General features: G+C 38.6%; 1 protein-coding gene across 1 annotated transcript; it reads left to right on the top strand.

Moving 5' to 3' along the window:
* The first annotated feature begins 14708 nt into the window (after positions 1–14708).
* Positions 14709–18550, top strand: LOC134791715 (alpha-(1,3)-fucosyltransferase C-like). The gene is made up of 2 exons (XM_063762831.1): positions 14709–15795; positions 17021–18550. The coding sequence occupies exons 1-2, from the start codon at positions 14786–14788 to the stop codon at positions 17298–17300; spliced, it is 1290 nt and encodes a 429-aa protein (XP_063618901.1). The 5' UTR covers positions 14709–14785; the 3' UTR covers positions 17301–18550.
* Positions 18551–24333: the final 5783 nt, after the last annotated feature.

The following is a 24333-nucleotide window of genomic DNA, read 5'->3' on the forward strand; positions in this document are numbered from 1 at the left end:
TTTACGTGTTCAAATCTTGATTTAAATTTGCACTTGTATTGTACACGTCCAAGTACCTACTTATATGCTGGTGGCCCATCGGTAAGAGCGAGCGGCTTTCAATCCGGAGGTCGCGGGTAACCCCGTCGCGTAGGTACTTACCAATGGGTTTTCCGAACTTATGTACGAAATATCATTTTTAACCGACTTCCAAATCTCAAAGAAGGAGGTTATCAATTCGGTTGTATGTTTTTTTTTTATTTTGTTACTCCATATCTCCGTCATTACTGGACCGATTTTGAAAATTCTTTTTTTGATTATACAATCAAAAAAAGAATTACGCATAGTATACATACGTATATGCATACAGATTGGTCCCGTTTTTGTCGAAATCCTGTTCTGGTGATGGGATCCATGAGGAATCGAGGGAACTCCTCAAATCTTAAAGGCATACATATAGTGATTTTTAGGTTTTTATCAACAAATCAAGCATATACACCCAAAGAAGTGACATTTGATGAAGTGGAACTGCTGATGATGATCAGAACGGAACTCTTCAACGACGCATAGTTCACGCGTTTGGCGCTTTGTCCTCTACGTTATGTTTGTTAAGCAAGTTAAGTTTTTAAGCCACATTTTTGTCAAGCTCGAGTTCTGATGATGGGATCCATGAGGAATAGAGGGAACTCCTCAAATCTTAAAGGCATGCGTATAGAGATTTTTGTATATTCATCATAAAATCAAGCATTTACATTAAAAACTGTCGTATTTGATGAAGTGGAACTGCTGATGATGATCAGAACAGAACTCTTCAACGACGCATAGCTCGCGTTTGGCGATTTTTCCTCTTCGTTATATTTGTTAAGCAAGTTAGGTTTTAAAGCCACATTTATGTCAAGCTCAAGTTCTGTACATGGGATCCATGAGGAATCGAAGGAACTCCTCAAATCTTAAAGGCATACGTATAGATTTATTTGTATTTTCATCATTAAATCAAGCATTTAGATTAAAAACTGTCGCATTTGATGAAGTGGAACTACTGATGATGATCAGAACAGAACTCTTCAACGACGCATAGTACACGTTTGGTGATTTCGAATTTCGATTTTGACTTGGACTGGGACCCGGACTTGGACCCAGAACCGGACTCATACCCGGATCCGGTTCTGACTTGGACCCGGATCTGGACCCGGACTCAGACCCTGATTTGGACCCGGACTCGGACCCAGACCCGGACCCGGATCCGGTTCGGACTCGGACCCGAAGTCGGACCCGGACTCGGACCCGGACTCGGACCCGGATTCGGACCCGGACTCGGACCCGGACTCGGACCCGGACTCGGACCCGGAAAACCACTATGATAAACCACTATGATTACCTACCATAAAATGTAGGTATAAAGTATGATTATGATGCCAATCTTACTAGCCCCTCCCGCTCAAACCCCCGTACACCGCACCGTTTGCGCCGTTAAGTGGGTTAGGTTATGTTTGAACTGCGATCCTCACAGAACCGAATCGTAAGGAAACGGATTAATCCTAATAAAGCCTAGTTTCCCCTCTGGGTTGGAAGGTCAGATGGCAGTCGCTTGCGTACAAACGAGTGCCAAATCAATTCTTGGGATTAGTTGGCAAGCGGACTCCAGGCTCCCATGAGCCGTGGCAAAATAGGATAACGCGAGGAAGACCATTCGTACAAGTACGCGGGTTCTATTCAGGGCCATCTTAAAGTATGCTGGGGCCCTTGGGCACATAAGAAAAGGCCCTTTTGCAAAGAATAAAGAAAGCGAATTACTTAAACTAACATTTTTCTACTATGACCTTCTATTTATTATGGATAATCAACTATACTGTTACTGTCTGTCCTTCGGGGCCCCCTGAGGATGGGGGCCTTGGGCACGAGCCCCGTGTGCCCTTATGGTAATGACGGTACTGGTTCTACTACGAGGGATTGCGTTATTTACCTGTTCCATCAGACATGAAATAGGTGTGCCGGTAATCCCTCTCCGTCGGTCGGTGCCGGAAACGTCTTTTATCCCAGCCAGCGGATATCGTACTGGAGATAGGACAGATCCTGAAATGTTCACTGAATGTACGATTGTGAGAGAATATATATTTTGTATAAATTCTATGCATTGTAAGCTTTTAAATAGAATGTAAATTCATTTCGTTCAAGTCAACTCTCTCAATCTTTTAACGAATTAAAGATTCGCTTTTAAAGTTTATTTATTTTCAACAACAACATGAGCAAGAATAATTAAAATATTCGAAAAACACACTCTGAAATATTCATATCAATATAATCAATTCGCATTACAATTACATACAGTTACTACTGTAGCACTAGCAGAGAGTTATCTGAGTGATTAGAGTACATGTAATTGTTCGAATCGGGCCGTAAGTATTAGTGATTATTCACATGTGCACTATCTGTGTTCTAGTTCTAGCTGAGCGCTAAGGAACTGTGGGACTAGCTAAGTAATAATTGTTCATAAAAAACAAAGGGTTGCACTCCGGGAGTGCCGGCAGAAGTGAAAACTCAATGACAAGTTTTTCGACCAGGTCACGTGTCCGTCTTACGTCTTACGAATCTTACGGTCACGTGACCTGTCGCGAGTTTAATTTTTTTTCCCTTCGAGCAACACCGGCTTCCGACACATCGGAAGGGAGGGGCCCAAGCGATATCTTACCGTATAAATCTTTCTGCCATTTTTTGCGGGGGGAAAGGTGCACACAGTCGCAATTCTCACACACTTACATAAAAAATCCAATCTGTAATGACGACACAAATACATAGAAAATGACACACTTACATGTCAAATCTTGCAAACCTCGATCTCTTTTTGTGTACGGATGAGTCACAAGTGTCACAACACGCACACTAACACATTTTCGTCGAAGTATTTTATTATATTCTGACAGATGAGAAGTCGGATTTGTCGCTCGACCGATCCGCAATTTGTACTGGGCGAGCAAAATCGATAAATCCAACAATTACATGAGACTAAAATATAATAATTGTGATTAAATGTAATTAAACGTATGATATTTAAAAAAAAATATTACATGTGAAATGTAACACCTTCTTTTGTAAATTTGATGTCTCCGACCTCTTTTTACGACAAAAAACCGAGCAATCAGGCATTATTTCTGCTGCTGTGTTCACGCGCGCGTCTGCATGGACTCGGTCTAGTGAAAAATCCGAGCGCAACTAGTTTTATTACCCGAGCTAGATCAGTTGATCTTGTACCTAGGCAGAGGGGAAATAGTGCGAATGCCGCCTCCCTTCCGTGTTGCTCGAAGTTTTTTCCCTCTTTTTTCCCCATCACAAAAAGTGCACAGCGCCACTAAAGAAGTTTTCACTTCAAAAACGTCGTTTGTTGATTTCATCACAGCTACAACCCCCTGTACGTCTACCACCAGTTTTTACATTGACATAACGCTCACGTCTACGTAATTTACTTTCTGTACATCTCGCTTGCACTAATATGGGAGTACGAGCGAGATGCATAGAAAGTAAGTTACGTAGACGTGAGCGTATATGTCAATGTCAAAACTGATGGTAGACGTACTAATCCGATAATCGCCACCGTTTCTCTTTCACTCATTTCTAGTTTTCGTGAAGTTAATTAGAAATTTCCAGCCCCACTTTATCGATTTTGAGAACCCCAACTCCTCTAAACTTTGCTTTAACAGCAGTAAGTATCCACATTTAAATTTAAGTGGTGCAGCAAAAGTCGTAAATTTAATTTGTCGAAAGATAAATTATATTAGCAATTTGGGTGTTACTAAGTTTTTCAACAGCTGTTGCCGAAATTTATTAAGCAAGTAAAACATGTATCCGGCATAGACATGTGCGCCGCGCCGCCGCGCCGCCGCCGCCGACGATTTTTCCACGCCGCCGCCGCCGATAAATTTGACCGGCGTATAATCGGCGTGGAAAATTTTGATACCTAACGTGTCTTATTGCATGTTGCATAGTGAGTAGATAGTGTCAGAGGTATAATTTAAAGATCCTTATGCTTTTTCGCTTATTATTTGCCAGTAAAACCAATTACATCACTTTTTTTGGTGCTGTGATAACGAATTAGCGTTAATTTAAACAAGGCCTAGGTTCTGGATCACAGGTTATTATTTGATATATTATCACATAGCTTTTTTATAAAACGATTTTGTTTTACTGTAGTAAGCATCTCACCAAGGGTCATCATTGCTACCAACAAAGAAAACAAAGTAAACCTTAATATTCCATGAAACTCTTTTATGAAATACCTACAATATATTATCTCACGCAACTCTTAAATTTTCCGTCAGAGGGCTCGTCTATCAAATTTTTGGGTAGTCGCTCCCGTCTGAAGACACGCGGGTTTTCCCTTGCAGGTGCCATGCGACACGAGACACTTCTAAGACGTTCTGTTGAGCGAATTAACCTGACGAAGTGCATCAAAGCAACGACATCTTTATTCTAACATACATATCTAATGAACTTCAGTTCAGACAAATGTAAAGTAGTTCATCATTATTTCGTAACTAATCATACATTAGACGACAGCGGCTGGGTGAAATCAATATAGTTTTTTTTTAACTTACGACTTAACTTATAAAGAAATCTTTTTGTGTTTCATTTGTAATACTGCCAAAAATGTAGGTTTTAAAGTGTCCTTTTTATATTCATATTTAAACATACCGTTGGTAACCGTTAGATTGGTAAGAAAGCATATAATTTTTGGCAAAAATTTAGAAAACACACGTAATATGTTTTGGATAGCCTAGTAAATACTCAGAAGGGTTTAATGTAGAGTTTCTACAGCCAAGTTCTCATGCAGTATCAAAAATTATGCCACGCCGATTTCACGCCGATCACGCCGCCGCCGCCGGTCAAAAAATCATCGGACGCCGCCGCCGATGATTTTGCCATCGGCGCACATGTCTAATCCGGCATCTTTCCTGTTTCAAGCAATAAAGGCTGTTAGGGGTTAAAGTAACTATTAAATTACCTCTTAAATGAAAGACCTTTATTAGAATTGTTGTGAAAGTTTACTATCTAAATTACATTTTTTCGCTGAAAATCCGCCATCTTGAGTTTAATAAGAATAATAAGCCTTTATGTTGTCTTTAATTTAAAATCCCATCTTGAGTTGATACAGGGTTAAAATTAAACAATTCCATTTATACCAAAAATGTTTGTTCAAAAAAATGATCGGAAATCTATAGATGTAGTAACTTAACTAGTTTTAAATTACAAAATAGATCCCGTATGTTTCCCCAGTGCTCCTAAGTGCTCGGTTTACGAATGTACCCGGAAAGCTGCAGTCCGCGACGAATGGCGCCGTATTAGCAAGATCATCACTCATCGAGATTCACAATGATGACCACGACCACTCTGGCAAGAGTTTACCGACTAAGAAGAAGAAGATGTTTCCTCATGTTCATCTGTCCGTCTGTTCTGTTTCCAAAAACGGCCTCGTGGTTTAATTTTTCTAATACAATTTAGGAAGATGTATTGTTCGTCCGTCGTTCCTCATTCTACCTTTACTTCCCCACGGATTTAATACGCCCACAGCACGCCACATTCATTCGTTATTCGGGATTTCCGAGAGACAAGCGACAAAATACTATGGCCAGCAGGCCTATTATGGATGGCTTTATCCACGTTACAAAATATCCGTCACTTTTTAACAGAGCGCGATGGAAAGTGACAGATACCGTTTTATCACGCTGTCACGTAGACAAGAACAAGGCCCCAACGTTTTCTGTTCTCTTTGACGGCGCAGCAACTAGTATGATTTCTCTCTCCTCGCTCTTTTAAAAATGCCGTTTGTCAAAAAAGGACAACTATACTGTTGACAAGATGTACTTCAAATCAAAATGTTGCCTTTTTTGATGCATCCAGGCTGTGTATGTGTGCGTAAAAACGTGTATGTGTGCTCTTTTAGGGATGTGAAAAGTCGATTTTAATCATGTTATATATCGATAAACGCTACACAGCGGAACGAAATAGCTATTAATTGAAGCTTCAATATCTTCGTTAAACATAAACATAATTGAAATGCTAATGAATAATAAATATATTAGAATATAATAAAATAATTCAATTATTGCGGAACACATATTTTAGTAGGTATTTATGTATTTTAATTAAATATCTGAACTTTCCCTTCGTTCCCTGCTGGGGCGTGACGATAAAATTGTGATCTGATAGCCACAATAAAGAATAAAAGCGTTTTTGTTCATTTTAGGTATCGTTAAACCTTTGAAGTATAATTAAAATTGCAAGAAATGTCGACAGGTTATCGATATGACTTTATCGACATGGCTACAGCAAGGTGGTGTTAAATTGTTAATCATACACTAAACAAAAGTGGCAACAGTGACAGCTCGCTGAGACGGGATCTCTATATATTAAATCTATGGACAAGAACGACCATCATATCCGTACAGCACAAATTCACTGTTCACTGTTTGGACCGTGATTGTGGTAGAATTTGACCATCTAACTGCATAGCAATGAAAAAGTGTGGTAATGTCATCATAATGTCAAATTTATACAGGGTGGAACATTTCTAGAGACTGAGCTGAAAGGATAGTGTTGTCTAAGTAGGTCTCGTGGTTCATAACATGTATTTAAATATCTAGTCAGCCGGTGCCCTAGCAACAAAGCGAAGTTCAAAATATGAGGTTCTGGGTTTGAAAACCAGTTTGAACCAGCACCACAGCTTCTGTTTGGTGAAGGAAAACACTGAGGACATTGAACTATCAGTAAGGCTTACTTTCCGTTTAATTAAGCTTTCTCGGTGATGTCATTGCAGTCCTTCTCATAAAGTGCCTTAACTAGTTTTTAATCGAGTCTGTGCGGAAATGTATTGGGTTCCATACATTTCACGACTCTTCTCTTTCCGCACAGACTCTAAATGGGCTTAGGAGCTCCATTTAAAATGCAACTGCGAGCACATAAATTGGAGTTATATTGGTTCACCATACTCTTGACTCACTCTCTTTCGGTTAGCAGTTGCAACAGCATCCTAGTTTAACGGTTTCGTGGACGGATGGCGCACACGGTTGGATTCCGAGCAACAGTTGGGCATGCAACAGTGCCCGCCGAAACGCGTCGCTGATCCGTACTATCGTACCTCTGAGTTTAAGGGCTCATTTAGACGATGCGAGAATTCGTATGCGAGTTTCATTACATTGCGGTTTTTGATCGAACGGTTGAATTGTACGTAACCTGTTCTCCGCAATGTAACTAAAATCGAATTGCATGCGAGTTCGCGCGCCGTCTAAATGAGCGTTTCTTTTATTTTTTGCCATGTTTAAATATTGTGATTTTTATGCCACTTTTGTCTTATTTCTACTCAGAACCGCGAGCTCTTTCGATCCTAATGGGATAAAAAAAAGTCCCAGAGTTTTTTTCCTATTGTGTTACCATTTCCCCATATACTTTGTATGGCGGTAACAAAACGAAAGTATGAAAAATGTATGGAAATTTTAGGACACTTTATTTCTCCTATAAGGATGGGATAGGGCTCGCGATTCTGACTAGAAATAACACAAAAGTGGCAAAAAACACACACAATATATAAAATGGCAAAAAATAAAAGAAACGCTCAAATCAGCCCTAATCCTTGAGGCTTGTTCGGAAGCGAAGATGTCAATACCACTTTCATTTCAATATGTGGGTTCCGCTCACGGCATACCAACTTAATTAACAGCGCTCTGGTTTACATACACATGGATACAGAATCTGTCTCTTGTGCCTAATATTTTGGTAGGGGTGACCGAGGTGAGTTGTGACAGAGGAGAGTTGTGACATTGTCGATTTTTTGGAATCTGTTAGCGAGCTCGCAACAGTGTGCGTTTGGTAGCTCGTAACTTGAACTAACAAACGCGCGCTATTGCGACCTAGTTTTTAGTTAATAAATTCCAAAAGATCGCTTATGTCACACAACTCTCCTCTGTCAAAACTCACCTCGGTCTCCCCTATCATATTTATGGTGGTGGTGGTATTATGCATTTGCACACTATGTTTCACTTTAGGATCTTCACGACGATCGGTCGTACGCTGCCCTCGTCCAAAAGTTTCCTGCTATTCATCGCTTCATTTGTCCTTGATATTTAGCTAGAGACCTCATACTATTATCACTGTGACAATGTATGAGAAAATGGATCAAAAATTAAAACTTTTTGACTTTATATACCTAAGTAAGTATTTTATGTACATATTGACTTACTAACTTAATGAATAAACACGAGATGTGTACGAGTGATGCCCTTTAGCCAAGCTTTATCTAGCACCTTTCCCTAACCACCGAGGGTCTCAGGGCGGGCTCAATCTCCTAATGTGCGTAGTACAAATTGGGTAAGTACTATCTGATGCCCTTTAGAATTACAATGTATTTTATTAGGTTTTTCGGTGGTGATTTTTAGGGTTCCGTACCTCAAAAGGAAAAAACGGAACCCTTATAGGATCACTCGTGCGTCTGTCTGTCCGTCTCTCACAGCCCATTTTCTCCAAAAGTACTGGACCAATTAAGTTGAAATTTGGTACACATACAGGCTGGTCCAAACCTTGACGTCCAAAATTTTTTTTAGATTCCTCACGTCGTGGGCTATCAGAATATACCCCATATATGTTAGCCGATTTTTCGTAGTTTTCGAGTTATGATTTTTATTAACTTTTAACTTTTGTTATGAAATTCACTTCATAAAAATATTTACTCTCCCATAGAAAATGGACCAGCAATAAATGTACGAAACAGCCAAATTTTTTTTTGCGATTTCGGGATTGGTCCCCTGGTAAAAGTTGCCCAGTAAATCCCAAAAGCTCCCTGGCAACGATAATGCAGTTATTTTTTAGCCACCTTGTATGGGAACACCGGAATTTCGTAACAAAAGTTGAAAGTTAAAAAAATCAAAAATTGGCTAACATACACGGGGTAGGTATATTCTAAGCCCACGACGTGAGGAATCTAAAAAAATGTTTGGACGTCAAGGTTTAGACCACCCTGTATATAAATTCGTGACCCAAAGACGGACATCTTACTTACAAATGAATTTTAAACATGGAGGCCATTTTTAGGGGGTAAATGAGAAAATAAAAAAAATAATGTTTTTTAAACTATATCGTGTTACATATCAAATGAAAGAGCTCATTTTGAGAATCTCAATTTTTTTTGTAATTATAAAATAAATAGTTTAGAAGTTATTTAAGAAAATAGCCAAAAAATAACAATTCCCCCTTTATCTTCGAAACTACTAAATAAACATTTTTGAAAAAATATACAAAATAGTTCTTTACCTACAGATGACAGGAAAACCTATTAGAAATATGCAGTCAAGCGTGAGTCGGACTAATTGCTTACTTTTTGATCCGACCCCTAAGGGGTTTTTAATTCAATTCAATTCAATACTTTATTTCCAAGAATATGGCACATTCATTGGTTAGTAAAAGGTGTTAGGTCAGCAAGGAAATAAATGAAATGAAATGAAATATTCTGCCGGCATGCATCGGCGTAGAAATATTTACATAACTACTCGTATGTACATGAGGAGTAAAATTAAATATTAAAATTAAAATTCAGTCAGTATAAATAAGATTAGCAAAAATTAATTAACAATTCATAATAAATGTCATTTAAAAAATTCATCTACAGAGTAAAAACATTTTTCAAGTAACCACTGGATTTTTTTTTTTCAAATTTACATATCGGTAGAGTTTTGAGGTCATCTGGAACTCTATTAAATATTTTTACAGCCATATTACAGACATTTGACTGGGACACTTTCAGCTTCTGCGCAGGTTGATATAGCTGGAGTGGCTTCCTGCTGGGCCTTTGCTTATTTACCACTTCATCGTGAAGTGGAAAAAGCTGAGGCTGTTTTTTGACAAATTTAGTAATTTCTAAAATGTACTGACAAGGCAATGGTAGAATTTTAAGTTCTTGAAATATTGGTTTACAGTGGGCGAGATATTCACTTCCGCTTACAGCTCTGATGCAAGTTTTTTGGGTCACAAATGCTCTTTGGATATCAGTACTATTACCCCAAATGATAAGTCCATAACGCAAAATTGAGGCGACATAACCATGATAGGCTGACATTGCAGCTTCTCTTGATGCTATAGATCTAAGCCGCCGCAATGCAAAAACAAATCTATCCAATCTGGAACAAAAGGCAATTCACTCGCGTTTCACATATAAAAAATACATTGCTAAAAATTGGGTAATGTACGGAACCCTTGGAACGCGAGTCCGACTCGCACTTGGCCGGTTTTTAGGGTTCCGTACCTCAAAAGGAAAAAACGGAACCCTTATAGGATCACTCGTGCGTCTGTCTGTCTGTCCGTCTGTCACAGCCTATTTTCTCGGAAACTACTGGACCAATTAAGTTGAAATTTGGTACACATATGTAAATTAGTAACCCAAAGACGGACATATAATGTAAACGAAGGAATTTTAAACATGGGGGCCACTTTTGGGGGGTAAATGAGAAAGTTAAAAAATAAAGTTTTACAAACTATATCGTGTTACATATCAAATGAAAGAACTCACTTTGAGAATTTCAAACATATTTTTTTATAATTTGAAAATAAATAGGTTAGAAGTTATTTAAGAAAATAGGCAAAAATTGACCACCCCCCCTTTATTTCCGAAACTACTGGGTCTATTTTTTTTTTAAATACTCAAAATAGTTCTTTACCTATAGATGACAGGAAAACCTATTAGAAATGTGCAGTCAAGCGTGAGTCGGACTTAATGTACGGAACCCTTGGAACGCGAGTCCGACTCGCACTTGGCCGGTTTTTTTATCACAGTCTTGATCTTAAAGTTGACAAATCCAGTATGTGTAATAAGCAATAAAATTCTAAACAACCGTGTTTGGAATTGCTTAGGCTAGATTAGGTACCTATGCGATCGATAACACAAACGCAATTCTTTCTATTCGCGATTTGGACAATATGGATTCCACACAACTGCAGTTTACTATTATACGTTACATTTAATAGGAACACACACTTAAGACAAAAAAAGTATTGCAATAAAATGTGATTTCCTCACCACAATGATGAAAATCATTCCGGATCCCTCTGTTTGACATAGGTAATTATTCGTGCCAGAAGAGTGCTGGGCGTTTTTCCAGGCACTCGTCCCTCAACGACATCTTGCGACGCGCGCTCGCCAGCGCTAACGTGCCGGCTTTGCTGGAGCCCTCCGGCGTCCTCAGGGACGATGGTAAGAGGCCGGACGGCATGTCATTGATTCCATGGGAGATGGGGCGGGTGTTGGTGTGGGACGCTACATGCGTCGATACACTGGCCCCGTCCCATCTTCATGGCACCTCCGTCTCACCGGGTGCAGCTGCGGATGCGGCTGAGCGAAGAAAAAGGGCTAAGTACAGCCGCATCGGCCAAGAATATAGCTTTACCCCTTTTGGTGTGGAAACACTCGGCCCATGGGGTCCCAGTGCCCTGAAATTTTTCGGAGCGATATCAAAGAGGCTGGTGGATGTGACTGGGGACCGTAGGGCTGGCAGCTTCCTCGCAGAGCGCATAAGCATTGCAATTCAGCGTGGTAATGCTGCCAGCGTCTACGGGACCTTGCCGAGGGGTGATTTTTTATTGTAGTTTAGGTTTAAGGATGTTTTATTTTTATTAATTTAGAATAGTTAGATACTTTTAGTTTATAAGTTTTTATACAATATTTATATTTATTTGTTTAATGGTTAAATACTAAAATACATAGAAAACAACCTAAAAAAAAAAAATATTGAAATTCATAATGTAATGATTGTCAGATTATCATTAGTCATAATTCTAAAACCGTTATCATTTCAGAATTTTCGTAAGGGTATCCTATAGATAGGTTAGGTTAGGTTGGTTTTATATCAATCCTGAAAAGTTAAGCATGACTCACGTTAGACTGGGCCGTGGCCGGGCCGGAGCTTCCGGAGCTTCGTTTTCTATGGAAATCACCACGTGATCAGGTGATCACCGATCAGCCGTCATTAGAAAATTACATGTCGGACCCCCCGGCCCGAGCACGGCCCGGTCACGGCCCCGTCTAGCGTGAGTCATCCTTTACGCGTTTCTGAGAAAAACCAAATTATGTATGACTAACAAAATGCGGACAAACAATACATTATGACTTAAAACTTTATGGGAAACAAGAGATACCCTAATTTTTCTTGGGTATATTTGGAACCCAAATTGTAAAGCAAGTTGGATCAAAAACTTTTAAATAGTTTACTTAGTATGAGTTTAAAGGTTATGTGATATTAAATATTAGGGAACATCTTACACAGATCAACCTGCTAAGGTTACCATCAGTTTGTCACTGACATAAACGCCGTCGAGAACGTAATTTACTTTCTATACATCCCGTTTGCACTAATATGCGAGTGCGAGCGAGATGTATAGAAAGTAAATTACGTTCTCGACGGCGTTTATGTCAGTGACAAACTGATGGTAACCCTTCTGACAAGAGAGATTTGCGGGAAACGGTACTGAGACATCTTGTCGTCGTATTATATAGTGAGGGAAGTAGTGTCACCCAATGTATGGAACGTGCAAATTTTGGTATCGGATGAATTCACTTGGCACAGATGTAGTATACGTAAAGCTAAGCCAATCCAGCCAGGTAGCCATCCGCCACCCCCTGGTGGGTAGGCATGGCATATGCATCCAAAGTTACACGCCTTCTATCGGCTTCTATTTAACCTACCTCCTCGAGTTTGGTATCTTTTCCAGATAAATCGGACATGATGAATTCATTTTTGACACATTTAATGTACAGTTTAATAGAAAAAATAAAAATATTGACGCTCAAATCAAAATCGGTTTGCTATTTTTTTTATTCAACTATTACTATTATCAGCCGAAACTACAAATGCTAGAAAGTTGAAATATGCACACCAGGTTACATTATAAATGTAACGATTTTGAAAAATTCAACCCCTAAGGGGGTTAGAAAGGGGATGAAAGTTTGTATGGGGTTCATCTTTTATTTTAAGCTAGGAATTTTAAACTTCGTTAAAAGATATATTATTGAAATACAAGTAAATTAATTTCAGCGTTTTTGAAAATTCATCCCCTAAGGTAGCGAAATAGGGGTTGAAAATTTGTATGGAGATCAACATTTTATTCAAGTGTGGGGCTTGAAACTTTTTATATGCTCATATTATTAGAATACAAGAAAAGTAATTTCAGCGTTTTTAAAAACGGAGTTAAAAAGGAGTTGAAAGCTTGAATCCATTATAAATTACTTTGACTGCATCGCCTGCCTACCTGCCAGGGGGTGGCGGATGTCTACCGGGCTCAATTAGCTTAGCTTTACGTATATTACATCTGTGCTAAGTGAATTCATCCGATACCAAAATTTGCACCTTATGACACTACTTCCCGTTCTATATTTGCCTCTTGTCAGCGAGTGCGGCGAACCAGAGGGGCTACCGCGAAAACCGAAATTCGCATATTGAGGGGGTCTTTCTCTTTTACTCCAATGAAGGCGTAATTAGAGTGACAGAGAAAGATGCCCGCAATTTGCGAACTTCGATTATCGCGGTTATAGCCCAGGTTTCATCATCATCATCACATGTAACACCTCTACGCGCATGTAACATCTCTGGAGTTGCAGGAGTCCAACGTCCATAGGCTACGGTGACTGCTTACCATCAGGCGGGCCGTATGCTTGTTTGCCACCGATGTGGTATAAAAAAAATCGTCACAAAACTTGCGACCCTCCACAACACGTTTGTGCCATTCCGTCCGCTGTTCTGCGAGCCTCTCCCAGTCTCGGTGGGTTCTATAGTTCAATTTATTCGCGCGCGCTCGGATAGCAGCGAGAATAGAACCGAGGACGGTCATGAATGGTCGGGCATCAAGCGGATGAAAGTGAAACAAAGGACCGAAAGGCCGACCTTTTAAAGAAAACACACATGTACCTAGGCTTAGTGCGGTCGCGGATTATGTGTTGAAGTAAAAAGAGGCAATTAAACCCTTTGACAGAAAGTGAGTACTCGCTGTTTTTAGGGTTCCGTGCCCAAAAGGTAAAACGGGACCCTATTACTAAGACTTCGCTGTCCGTCCGTCCGTCCGTCCGTCCGTCTGTCTGTCACCAGGCTGTATCTCACGAACCATGATAGCTAGACAGTTGAAATTTTCACAGATGATGTATTTCTGTTGCCGCTATAACAACAAATACTAAAAACAGAATAAAATAAAGATTTAAATGGAGCTCCCATACAACAAACGTGATTTTTGACTAAAGTTAAGCAACGTCGGGCGTGGTCAGTTTGCCCGGTTTTTTTATTTACACACACAACCATCGTTACAGGCTATCCTTTTACATTTTATCACAATAATTCATGGTGTCATTTACACAGGTGTTTAAAAAGTGGATGTGGAATGTATTTATTATTAACTCGTTAGATCATACTTATTATTCATTGGAGATACCTATTGGTATTGTACGACCCATATTCTGTATAAAATTGATGAAAAATTAAATTGAAAAAGCGTGCTACTAAAAATTACAAGTGACATTTATATTTATTTACTCGTCTTTATTATTACTTATCTCTACCTATTGTCAAATGGAACTTTTAAATATCTACTCGTTATCGGTAACTCCAATACCCTGCACGATTTAGCAATAAATAACTATCGTTCTCGTATTTGTGGATGATCTATATGCTAGCTAGAGTGATAAGACCGATTAGATATAGCGTTTATTTCAGCCAGTGCCTGCCGGAGCGCAGCGGCGCGCGCGTCTACCACACCCCGCGCAGAAACATGCGCACATGCATCCGACACCATGAGGCGCCTAGCGAGATCTTTCTACCTAGTGTCATTCTTGTTTTTCATCATTTTTCTCTATCATACTTTAAAAGAAATGAAAAGGACACGACAAGAATTGCATTCAAATACAATATTTGAAATAGAACAAAATTTGGAAAAAATTGTGGCAGAGTTGGAAAAAAATGTTAAAGCCAGTGAAAGTGAAAAAATTGAAGAAAAAGATCTAGGAGAAAAAAATACAGTGGTAAATAGTAATTTAAAATATATTTTACAGTGGACTAATCCGAAACATGTGCCTTTTGTGTATATGGGTAAAGGTCAACAAGGATTTATAGACAGAAAGTGCAAGTATACTAATTGTTATGTTACCAGTGATAGAAATTTACTCGGAGACGTTAGCAAGTTCGACGTAATTGCATTTGCCGGACCTGAAGTCTCCTACACACCTAATGTTAAACTAACGCCTCCGAAGCGATCACCACATCAGAAGTATGCTTTTGCAAGTATAGAATCAGCAGGGAACTACCCGATTTGCTCCAACAGGTTAGATAACTTTTTTAACTGGACGTGGACCTACAGATTAGACTCTGAGAATAGATGGGGCTACGTAATTGTTAGAGATGCTGAAAATAAAATAATAGGCCCGAATATTGATATGCATTGGATGAAATTAGAAGATATGGACCCTGTCAGTGAAGAATTAGCGGCACAGTTGAGAAGTAAAACCAAAACAGCAGCATGGTTCGTGTCTAACTGTGAAACAAGAAATTTTCGAGAGAATTACGTTAAGGATTTGCAAGAGGAATTAGAAGCTTATGACTTAACAGTTGATGTCTACGGCAAGTGTGGGCCGCTCAAGTGCGAAAGAAGCACTGAAGAGGAATGTTTTCAATTGATTAAGAGGGATTATTATTTCTATCTGTCGTTCGAGAACTCATTCAGTAAAGATTACGTGACTGAAAAACTGTTACATGGCCTGAAATACAATGCCATCCCTATTGTTTATGGAGGTGCTAACTATACAAGGTAAATTATTTAAATAAATGATATTGTTGTGTTTTTACATATAAAATTATATCGAACCAAACTGAATAATTTGGCGTTGCTACTTGTCACAAAAGCAGTTAGATATCGGGCCACCATAAGAGGTATCTTCTATATGATAGATGCACACGTCACCCAGCTGATGATGTTTTTTTTAAATAAAAAATAAATAAAATAAAAACAAAGAATGTTTATGACAAGCGGAGAGCATACCTAGCAGGAATACCTACAGGTTTTTACTACATAAATTTGATAAAAAAGTAAATGCTGAGTAAAAGCACAAATTAAAAACCCCTTGAACTCTTAAAGATCATACATTTGTTAACAGTAAACTTTAAATTATGTACGTAGGTAATAGTAGAAACAGCAACACTCTTGTCTGTCCATCGGTGGACCTTATGCGTTTTGTAATAAGGTTCAGTGTGGGCGATTATACCTAATTGATGTAAAGCCTGTGATTGGAGAAGAGCGAATTAACTTTTGATTTGATCCGCTTTCTTATCTGCTTGTTTAATTGAAGTTACGGTTATTACCGATTAATTTCAGTTTAGCGTTTTATGGATTGTGGTGATATTGTACGCTCCGTATTGTATTATTGTATACAATGTTATACTAGGTAGCAAAAATGACTAAGTATGTTGTAAGGATCCTACCTAAATTGGTTGTTCAATACTTATGCTATAGAATTTCCAATTTAGCAAGAACCCTAAATGGCATAACAATCCAGTGTGGTGGTCTATATAAAAAATATCCGTACATAAGTCCGACTCACGCTTGACTTCACATTTCTAATAGGTTTTCCTGTCATCTATAGGTAAAGAACTATTTTGTGTATTTTTTTGAAAATTTTCGACCCAGTAGTTTCGGAGATAAAGGGGGGGGGGGGGGATGGTCATTTTTCGGCTATTTTCTTAAATAACTTAGAACCTATGTATTTTAAAATTATAAAAAAAAAACATGTCCATCTTTGGGTCACTAATTTACATATGTGTACCAAATTTCAACTTAATTGGTCCAGTAGTTTCCGAGAAAATAGGCTGTGACAGACGGACAGACAGACAGACGCACGAGTGATCCTATATGGGTTCCGTGTTTTCCTTTTGAGGTACGGAACCCTAAAAAATAACTGTCATAGGGACCGTCATACGAAATTACAGGTCTGTGGGTAAACGTAACGTGTCTTACGTTTTTTAATCTTCTTTTTCAGATTCATGCCAGACGGGATATACTTGAATGCAAGAGAACTAGGGCCGAAAGAATTAGCTAAAAAGATGAAACATCTAATAGACCATCCCGATGAGTATAAAGAGTATTTCCGATGGACTAACCACTACTCTTATTATAGAAGAGTCGAAAACGTTGAGACTGACGACTATTGTGGTTACTGTACTCTTCTCAACAACGACGAGATGGTGAAAAAGACGTCCATATACAAGAACTTTAAGGATTGGTGGAATGACCCCCAGCATTGTCGTGGTTCTGGTTAATAGATAAAGGATGACTCACTTTAGACCGGGCCGGGTGTGATCATCGGGACAGATGACCGGTGATCACGTGATGGCTTTCTATAGAAAACGAAACACCGGAAGCCCCGGCCCGGTCTAACATGAGTCATCCTTAAAATGCAATTTATCCCGCGTACCTCAAAGGCCATTTTGAAAAATGAATCGACGAAACAGCTATATATAGAATTATATTGTCAAACCAACCTACTCATCATTGTTATCAACGAAGCGTCTGGTTGACGTATAGTTTGAATTTTCTCAAATGATTTTTACGCCTAAGACCCTAATCTAATCGCGATACAGTTTTTTTTTTAAACGGCATTGTTGTTTTGCCACGCGCCGAAGTTGGAAGCTTGGGCTCGTCATAAAAGAAACAATGGCTATTGTTTAACAGGTTAGGGTCTTAGGCATAAAAATCATTTGAGAAAACTCATACTATAACTTTACTGGTGACCGAAGAGCTGGCGGCTTCCTCGCACAAGGTATTCAGCATCGCGATACAGCGAGGAAATGCCGCCAGCATTTTTGGTACAATGCCACAAGGGCCTATTTTAGATTTAAGCTTAGTTATGAATTTAGTTTAGTAAATATTGCCTGCGAAGCCGATGGTCCTGGGTTCAAGGGCATTTATTTGTGTGATGAACACGAATATTTGTTCCTGAGTCATGGGTGTTTTCTATGTATATAAGTATGTATTTATCTATATAAGTATGTATACCGTCGCCTAGCACCCATAGTACAAGCTTTGCTTAGTTTGGGGCTAGGTTGATCGGTGTAAGATGTCCCCAATATTTATTTATTATTATTATTTATTTATTATAATATATACAGTGGTAACTGTATATATCTTTTATGTAAATAAATGTATTTTCTCAACGTCAGTAAGTTACCGTTTGGATATAATCGTTATAGACGATTGAGCAAGCTGTGATTAGTTTTTAATAGGTAAGTTTATACATATAAGCACATATATGTATAGCTGATTTGTACAAATCAAATCAAAAATATTTACGTAATCAAGTTTTGTTTGGTATACCCTAATGAGTACTGAGATAACGAACGGTAGACCTACAGGTCTACCGTTTGACTGAGGCGGATGGGAAGATGTTGGTCAGCTTTGGGCTGGCTGAAGGCTTGGCTGCATGACGCTGATTTGAGAGAGAGATAGAGCGATAGATATAGAAATTAAATTTTAATAATACCTATGATTTAGTAATACATATTAAATTCAAGATCTATTGTTTAAAAGGCCTCTTTCACCTAACTAACTTAACTATTTTATGTATTTTAAAGTTTGACACGCTAAATATAGGTAGGTACTTACCTACTGATAACTCTTATAGTCGTGTAAGTGCACAGCTGCACACTAGATCTTGAAGTGGAGCTGTTAACAAACAACAGCATTGAATGCAATAATTAACATGAGAGTGACTAATGTGTCCTTTGTCATCCAAGGCTGGCGTACTTAACGAATTTCACGGTTATCGGCCAAGTTCTTTAGTTCTTTAGGTTAGTTGTTGTTAATCCAGTAACTTTGTCGAATTTTGTAACCTGGCTCCTTTGCGTCAAATCCGGTAGTTCTGATTTTTTGCAGACTTATTTATGATGTTGGCCCAATGAATAATACAAGTTTGTGACTTCGAGCGCCGAACGCAACTTTGTCAAATATCGAAAAACCCGCGAAAATTTCGGTTTTCTTATAGATTTGGCCGATTATAACCCTAAAGGACTAGTTTTTGATAGTACCGTCTCAGGGCGTTTTTAAAGTGGAGTAGATTGGCTACAGTACGAGACTGTCTCTAGAATTGTCTCTGTACATTTAATAGTTTCCGAGATAAAGCCTTTCAAAGTTTATAATTTTTTTCGAACTTGTATTCGTAGGCTATAAGTGCAGTGAGCATGCACTTTTGTCTCAGGCGATGCCGCTTGGCACAATTGTTTCTAAGGTCAAACAAAGCTGATTTGAGCCGGTAGACACAAGATCGTACCGTGCCTACCTCCCAAAAATGGGGGGGAAATGGTCGGCTCCCCAGGTGCAATCTATGCTATATTTCTTCCTGCTCTTAGCAACTAGGGCAAGCTATATATCATTTTCATATAATTTAAGGACGAGTACATTATATTCATACTTTTAAAACGCCAAGTTAAGTGTTTTGTTTTACATTTTTAACCTTTGACTTGGGCCATAATTACATTTCTATGGAAATCGTCACTCAATCCGCTACATATTTTTCCAAAAAAATGTATGACTGCCTGCTTTGAAGTGATACTTTATAGAATAAGGAATCCCTAAATTATATGAAAATGATATATTACTTGCCCTAGTTGCTAAGAGCAGGAAGAAATATAGCATAGATTGGACCTGGTGATCCGACCCTTGCGCCTCCCTTTTTGGGGGGTAGGCACGGTACGATCTCAAGCTACCTCGCCAAATCAGCTTTGTTTGACCTTAGGAACAATCGTGCCAAGCTGCATCGCCTGAGACAAAAGTGCATACTCACTGCACTTACTTACCCTACGAATACAATTTCAAAAAATATAAATTTTGAAAGGTTTTATTTCGGAAACGACTAGATGTACATACAGAGATAATTCTAGTCTCGTATTGTAGCAAATTTAGTCCACTTTAAAAACGTCCTGAGAAGGCACTATCAAAAACTAGTCCTTTAGGGTTATAATCGCCCAAATCTAAAAGAAAACCGAAATTTTCGCGGGTTTTTCGATATTCGACAAAGTTGCGTTCGGCGCTCAAAGTCACAAACTTATATTATTCATTGGGCCAACATCATAAACACGTCTGCAAAAAATCAGAACTACCGGATTTAACGCAAACGCGAAATGTATAAAATTACTGTATTATGTGTGTTGTGTGTGTTTTTAAGTTGGTATAGCTTGCTCGGGATTTTCCTTTTCTAGATAGAAGTATCTTAACGGTTATGACGACCATAATCCGTACCGTACACATATTTTCACACTGTCCGTTCGATGTCGTTTTTAATGTTTTTGAATCTATTTGTGATTGAATGAACTATGTACATCAACCGCAGATTTTATTAAAAAACATAAACAAAATTAATGAACAAATTGTAATTACTAATAAAGTAAGTAAGTAATGACACTTAGAAGCATATACCAGTACCTGCACTGCAACTAATTAGTTAAAAAAAAGTTTCATTTTGATGGACGGATAAAACTGATATCATAAGATTAGTTATCATATCAGTAAGTCCTATCTGCAGTTTTATTTACCTAAGCCTTTAGTTATCAGCAACTCCAAAAGCGTATCTAATGTACACTAGACACCCTAGTTCAGCCATTCTCTAAGTGTGTTCCGCGGAACCCTAGGGTTCCGCGACACCCCTGCAGGGGTTCCGCAAGAATTTAGAACACTATGCTTTAGTCGCCTCGAAAAATTTTACTATGCAAAAAACACATTTCTAAAAACCATTGTTTTATTGTAGGGTTCCATCAAGTATTTCGCTTTCCAAAAGGGTTCCGTCAAAAAAAAAGAGTGAGAACCGCTGCCCTAGTTCATAAACCCCGATACTTAGTCGCCAATATCATTCGAACTTTTAATCATAACAATATGGTTAATTTTCCGGACCTTTACCTTATTAGGGCGAGCGAAGCGAGCGTTATCACTATTCGACGAACTATGCATTCTTGTGGTACACTTTACGGAAAAACTACTGCACTGTTAGGTTTGAAATTTAACATAGTAATTTAAATTCATGTCTAGATGTGTTATCAAACATAAATATATCATTTTATAAACCTAAAAAAATAAAATAAAGTAATAACACTTTGTATTACTACTAGCGCCATCTGTTGGCAAAATGATGAATTAACATTCGTGCTAATATTAATTATTTATTTCTCTAACAGATGGCGTTAGTAGTAAATAAATAAATAAATATTGGACATTCTTATACAAATTGACTAAGCTCAAGAAGGCTGGTGTTGTGGGTACTCACTGTACTCAGACAACGATACCTATGTGGTGTTTTAAATTTCAATAATGTCGATGGCGCTTACGCCATCGCCATTAAAAACTATGAATACAAAAGTAGGTTAAAATTTTGGATTCAGACCCACCTTGCTTCGCTTGGTTTGATTCCCAATTTAGCAATTAAGTTTCTGTGAATACCTACTAGAACAATAAATCTTGCTCTATATTCACTGCGGAGGTCAATTTACTGAACTGATCAGTCATGTTGTGTTAGCAAACTGAAATCGGGTATTTTCAGTTCGAGAAACAGTTTTGGCGCCATTAATTTATTACGTAAGACGATTTTCGGGTGGAGGGGGGTCGAACATATCTTATTTTTTCTTACAAGGGGGAGGGAGGTGGTTTTCATAGTTCTTACGTAAGATCACAAAGATGCGTTTTTTTTTTTAATTTTTATGTAATTATGACGTTTTTAAATACATAATAATAATACTTCCGCACTCTATATATGCTATGAAACACGGTGCAGAGTTAGCTTAAACGAGCTCAAGTACCTTTGTACAGGTACAAATCTCACATTCGTAATTTTTTTTTTAATAAACACTAAAACAAACCAAACGTGTAGGTACTCATTCTTTAGATTCTTACGTAATATATGGTAATATAGGGGGGTGGGAGAAGGAGGGGGTCAGCCTTTTCTTATTATTTCTTACATAGGGTGGGAGGGGGTCAAAAACTGGCAAAAAATGTCTTACGTAATTAATGAATGGCGCCTTTAGTGTTACTATTGCTTGGAACTGCTAACATTATAAATAAAGATAAGCATATTAATACAAACTTCAGTGACTTTGGGCCGACACACGACTGCAACTTGTATGGGAACTGCACGCCGACTGCACGCCAATTGCAACGTCGGCGTGCAGTTCAACAAAATGACCCAGAACCCTGGCAGTTCCTAGTGGAACTCAATTTTGGTGCAACAAAGGCACATTATGTTTTGGTCATCCGACTCATCTTGATGACAATGGCAATGATGACAACTGTACCCTGGCAGTACCTAGTGGAGCAGTTGGTATCCTTACAAAAAGTACTGGGCGACCGTGTAGGATGTAATAAGCGCTTATGAAATTGTATATTACGTGTGGATGATATTGGCAATTTGATTTTGTCGTCTGGACACGTTTTTAATGGACAAAGTAAAAGCTGTAACAAACAGGCGTACCGGGGTCCGGTTAGTATATTTCTTTCTTGCTCTCACTTATAGTTGCGTTCTTAAAGGCCGTAACACAGGCGAGAAAGAGATATCTCTTTCGCGCTCTCACTTATGGGTGCGACGCACCAACGTCGCGGTGCGGTACGATAGTGTGTTACGGCCTTAACGGACTTATTACGTACCCATCCACTCGATCGAACATGAAACAAGCCTCGAATTGGATCAAAGTCGCGGTCCGGTACGTTTAGGTAGAAAAACTCCGCGAGCCCTTACAAAGCTCTGCTTTTTGCTACCCATATAACCATTCCAGTCGCAGAATCACAAAGTGGTAACTAAATGTCAGATGTGTCGTAACAGAGTCCACACAATGTGTCTAGAATTGTTTCGAAACAAAGTGTCGTCGCCGTGTCTACACTTTTCCGTAACAAGGTGTCGACACATTTGTGTGCACTTTGCGTGCGGTTTGCGACTAAATCTGACAGCAAATTTGTGATAGCAAATGTCAATATAAAATACCTCTTGAAAACCAAGGTTTGTCAAACTACTATTAGTGTCTCGTGTGCTCGTAATTCTAGTAAGTCATCATGGGCAATGCAAATGATAATAATCGACCGAAACCATATAAACACCCAACACCCGTCAACCTTTTACAGAAAAGTTTTTAAAGAAATTCAATAAGCTACTTAGGTCAGGCAACGAATGCTCCAAAAGTTGTAGAGGGAAATGCTCGGAACACAATTTTTGACTCCGTAACTCGGTTTGACAAGTTAGGAGGTGAACATATCAAAAGTCCCCGGCCGTAGCCTTGAGCGGGGGGGAGAGAGGGGGCTTTGAAGGTCCCATTTTCCCGTTTTTCGATTATATCTCGGAAACTATGCATCTCAGCGACATGGCCACTTATACAAAATGAAAGTTAATTTAATTTGTTACAAGTTTATTCAATCAATTTTTTCGATATGTTGAATAGTTTTTGAGATATCCGCTCTTGAAAGTTTATTTAGGGCTCTCAATTTTATCTTGATATATCTATATCAGTGAAGGTGCTAGGCCGTGTTTGGTATCGTTTTCGTATAAATCTGGGGTGCTGAATCCATTTAAGATATCACATTGACACCATTCCACAAAATAAAAATAAATCTTTTTAGGGTTCCGTACCTCAAAAGGAAAAAACGGAACCCTTATAGGATCACTCGTGCGTCTGTATGTATGTCCGTCTGAATAGACAAAATAGTTCTTTACCTATAGATGACAGGAAAACCTATTAGAAATGTGCAGTCAAACGCGAGTCGGACTTAATGTACGGAACCCTTAATACGCGAGTCCGACTCGCACTTGGCCGGTTTTTTTGAAACTCTTCTTGACGCTTAACCGCTGAACCGATTTCGTTGAAATTTGGTATAGAAATAGTTTGCGTCCCGGAACAGGACATAGGATAGATCTTATAACCAAAATCATCTTTTGAAGGTGTGAAAAGTGGCGTGGAAATTTGTACGGGAAATCAATAACCGCTGAACCGATTGATATGAAATTTGGGATGGTCTACATCTTTGATTTAGTTAAAAATGATGAAAAAACATGACTTCAAACCTAAACTTAAACAGTATTAACTTCAAGAAGTCAATTCTGAATTCCCCCCTACACCTCATTTCACACCTTTAAAGGATGATTTTTGAGATAACTTATTATATCCTGTCTCGGGACTCAAAATATATGTGTACCAAATTTAAATTAAAACTGTTCAGCAGTTTAAGCGTGAAGAGGAGTTTAAAAGAAAGTATTTTAATAAGTTTATATGTATTTACTTCGGAATGGTGTCAATGTGATACCTTAACTAAATTTGGTACTGCGAATTT

The sequence above is a fragment of the Cydia splendana genome, chromosome 6, assembly GCF_910591565.1.
Source record: "Cydia splendana chromosome 6, ilCydSple1.2, whole genome shotgun sequence".
Classification (NCBI taxonomy): Eukaryota; Metazoa; Arthropoda; class Insecta; order Lepidoptera; family Tortricidae; genus Cydia; species Cydia splendana.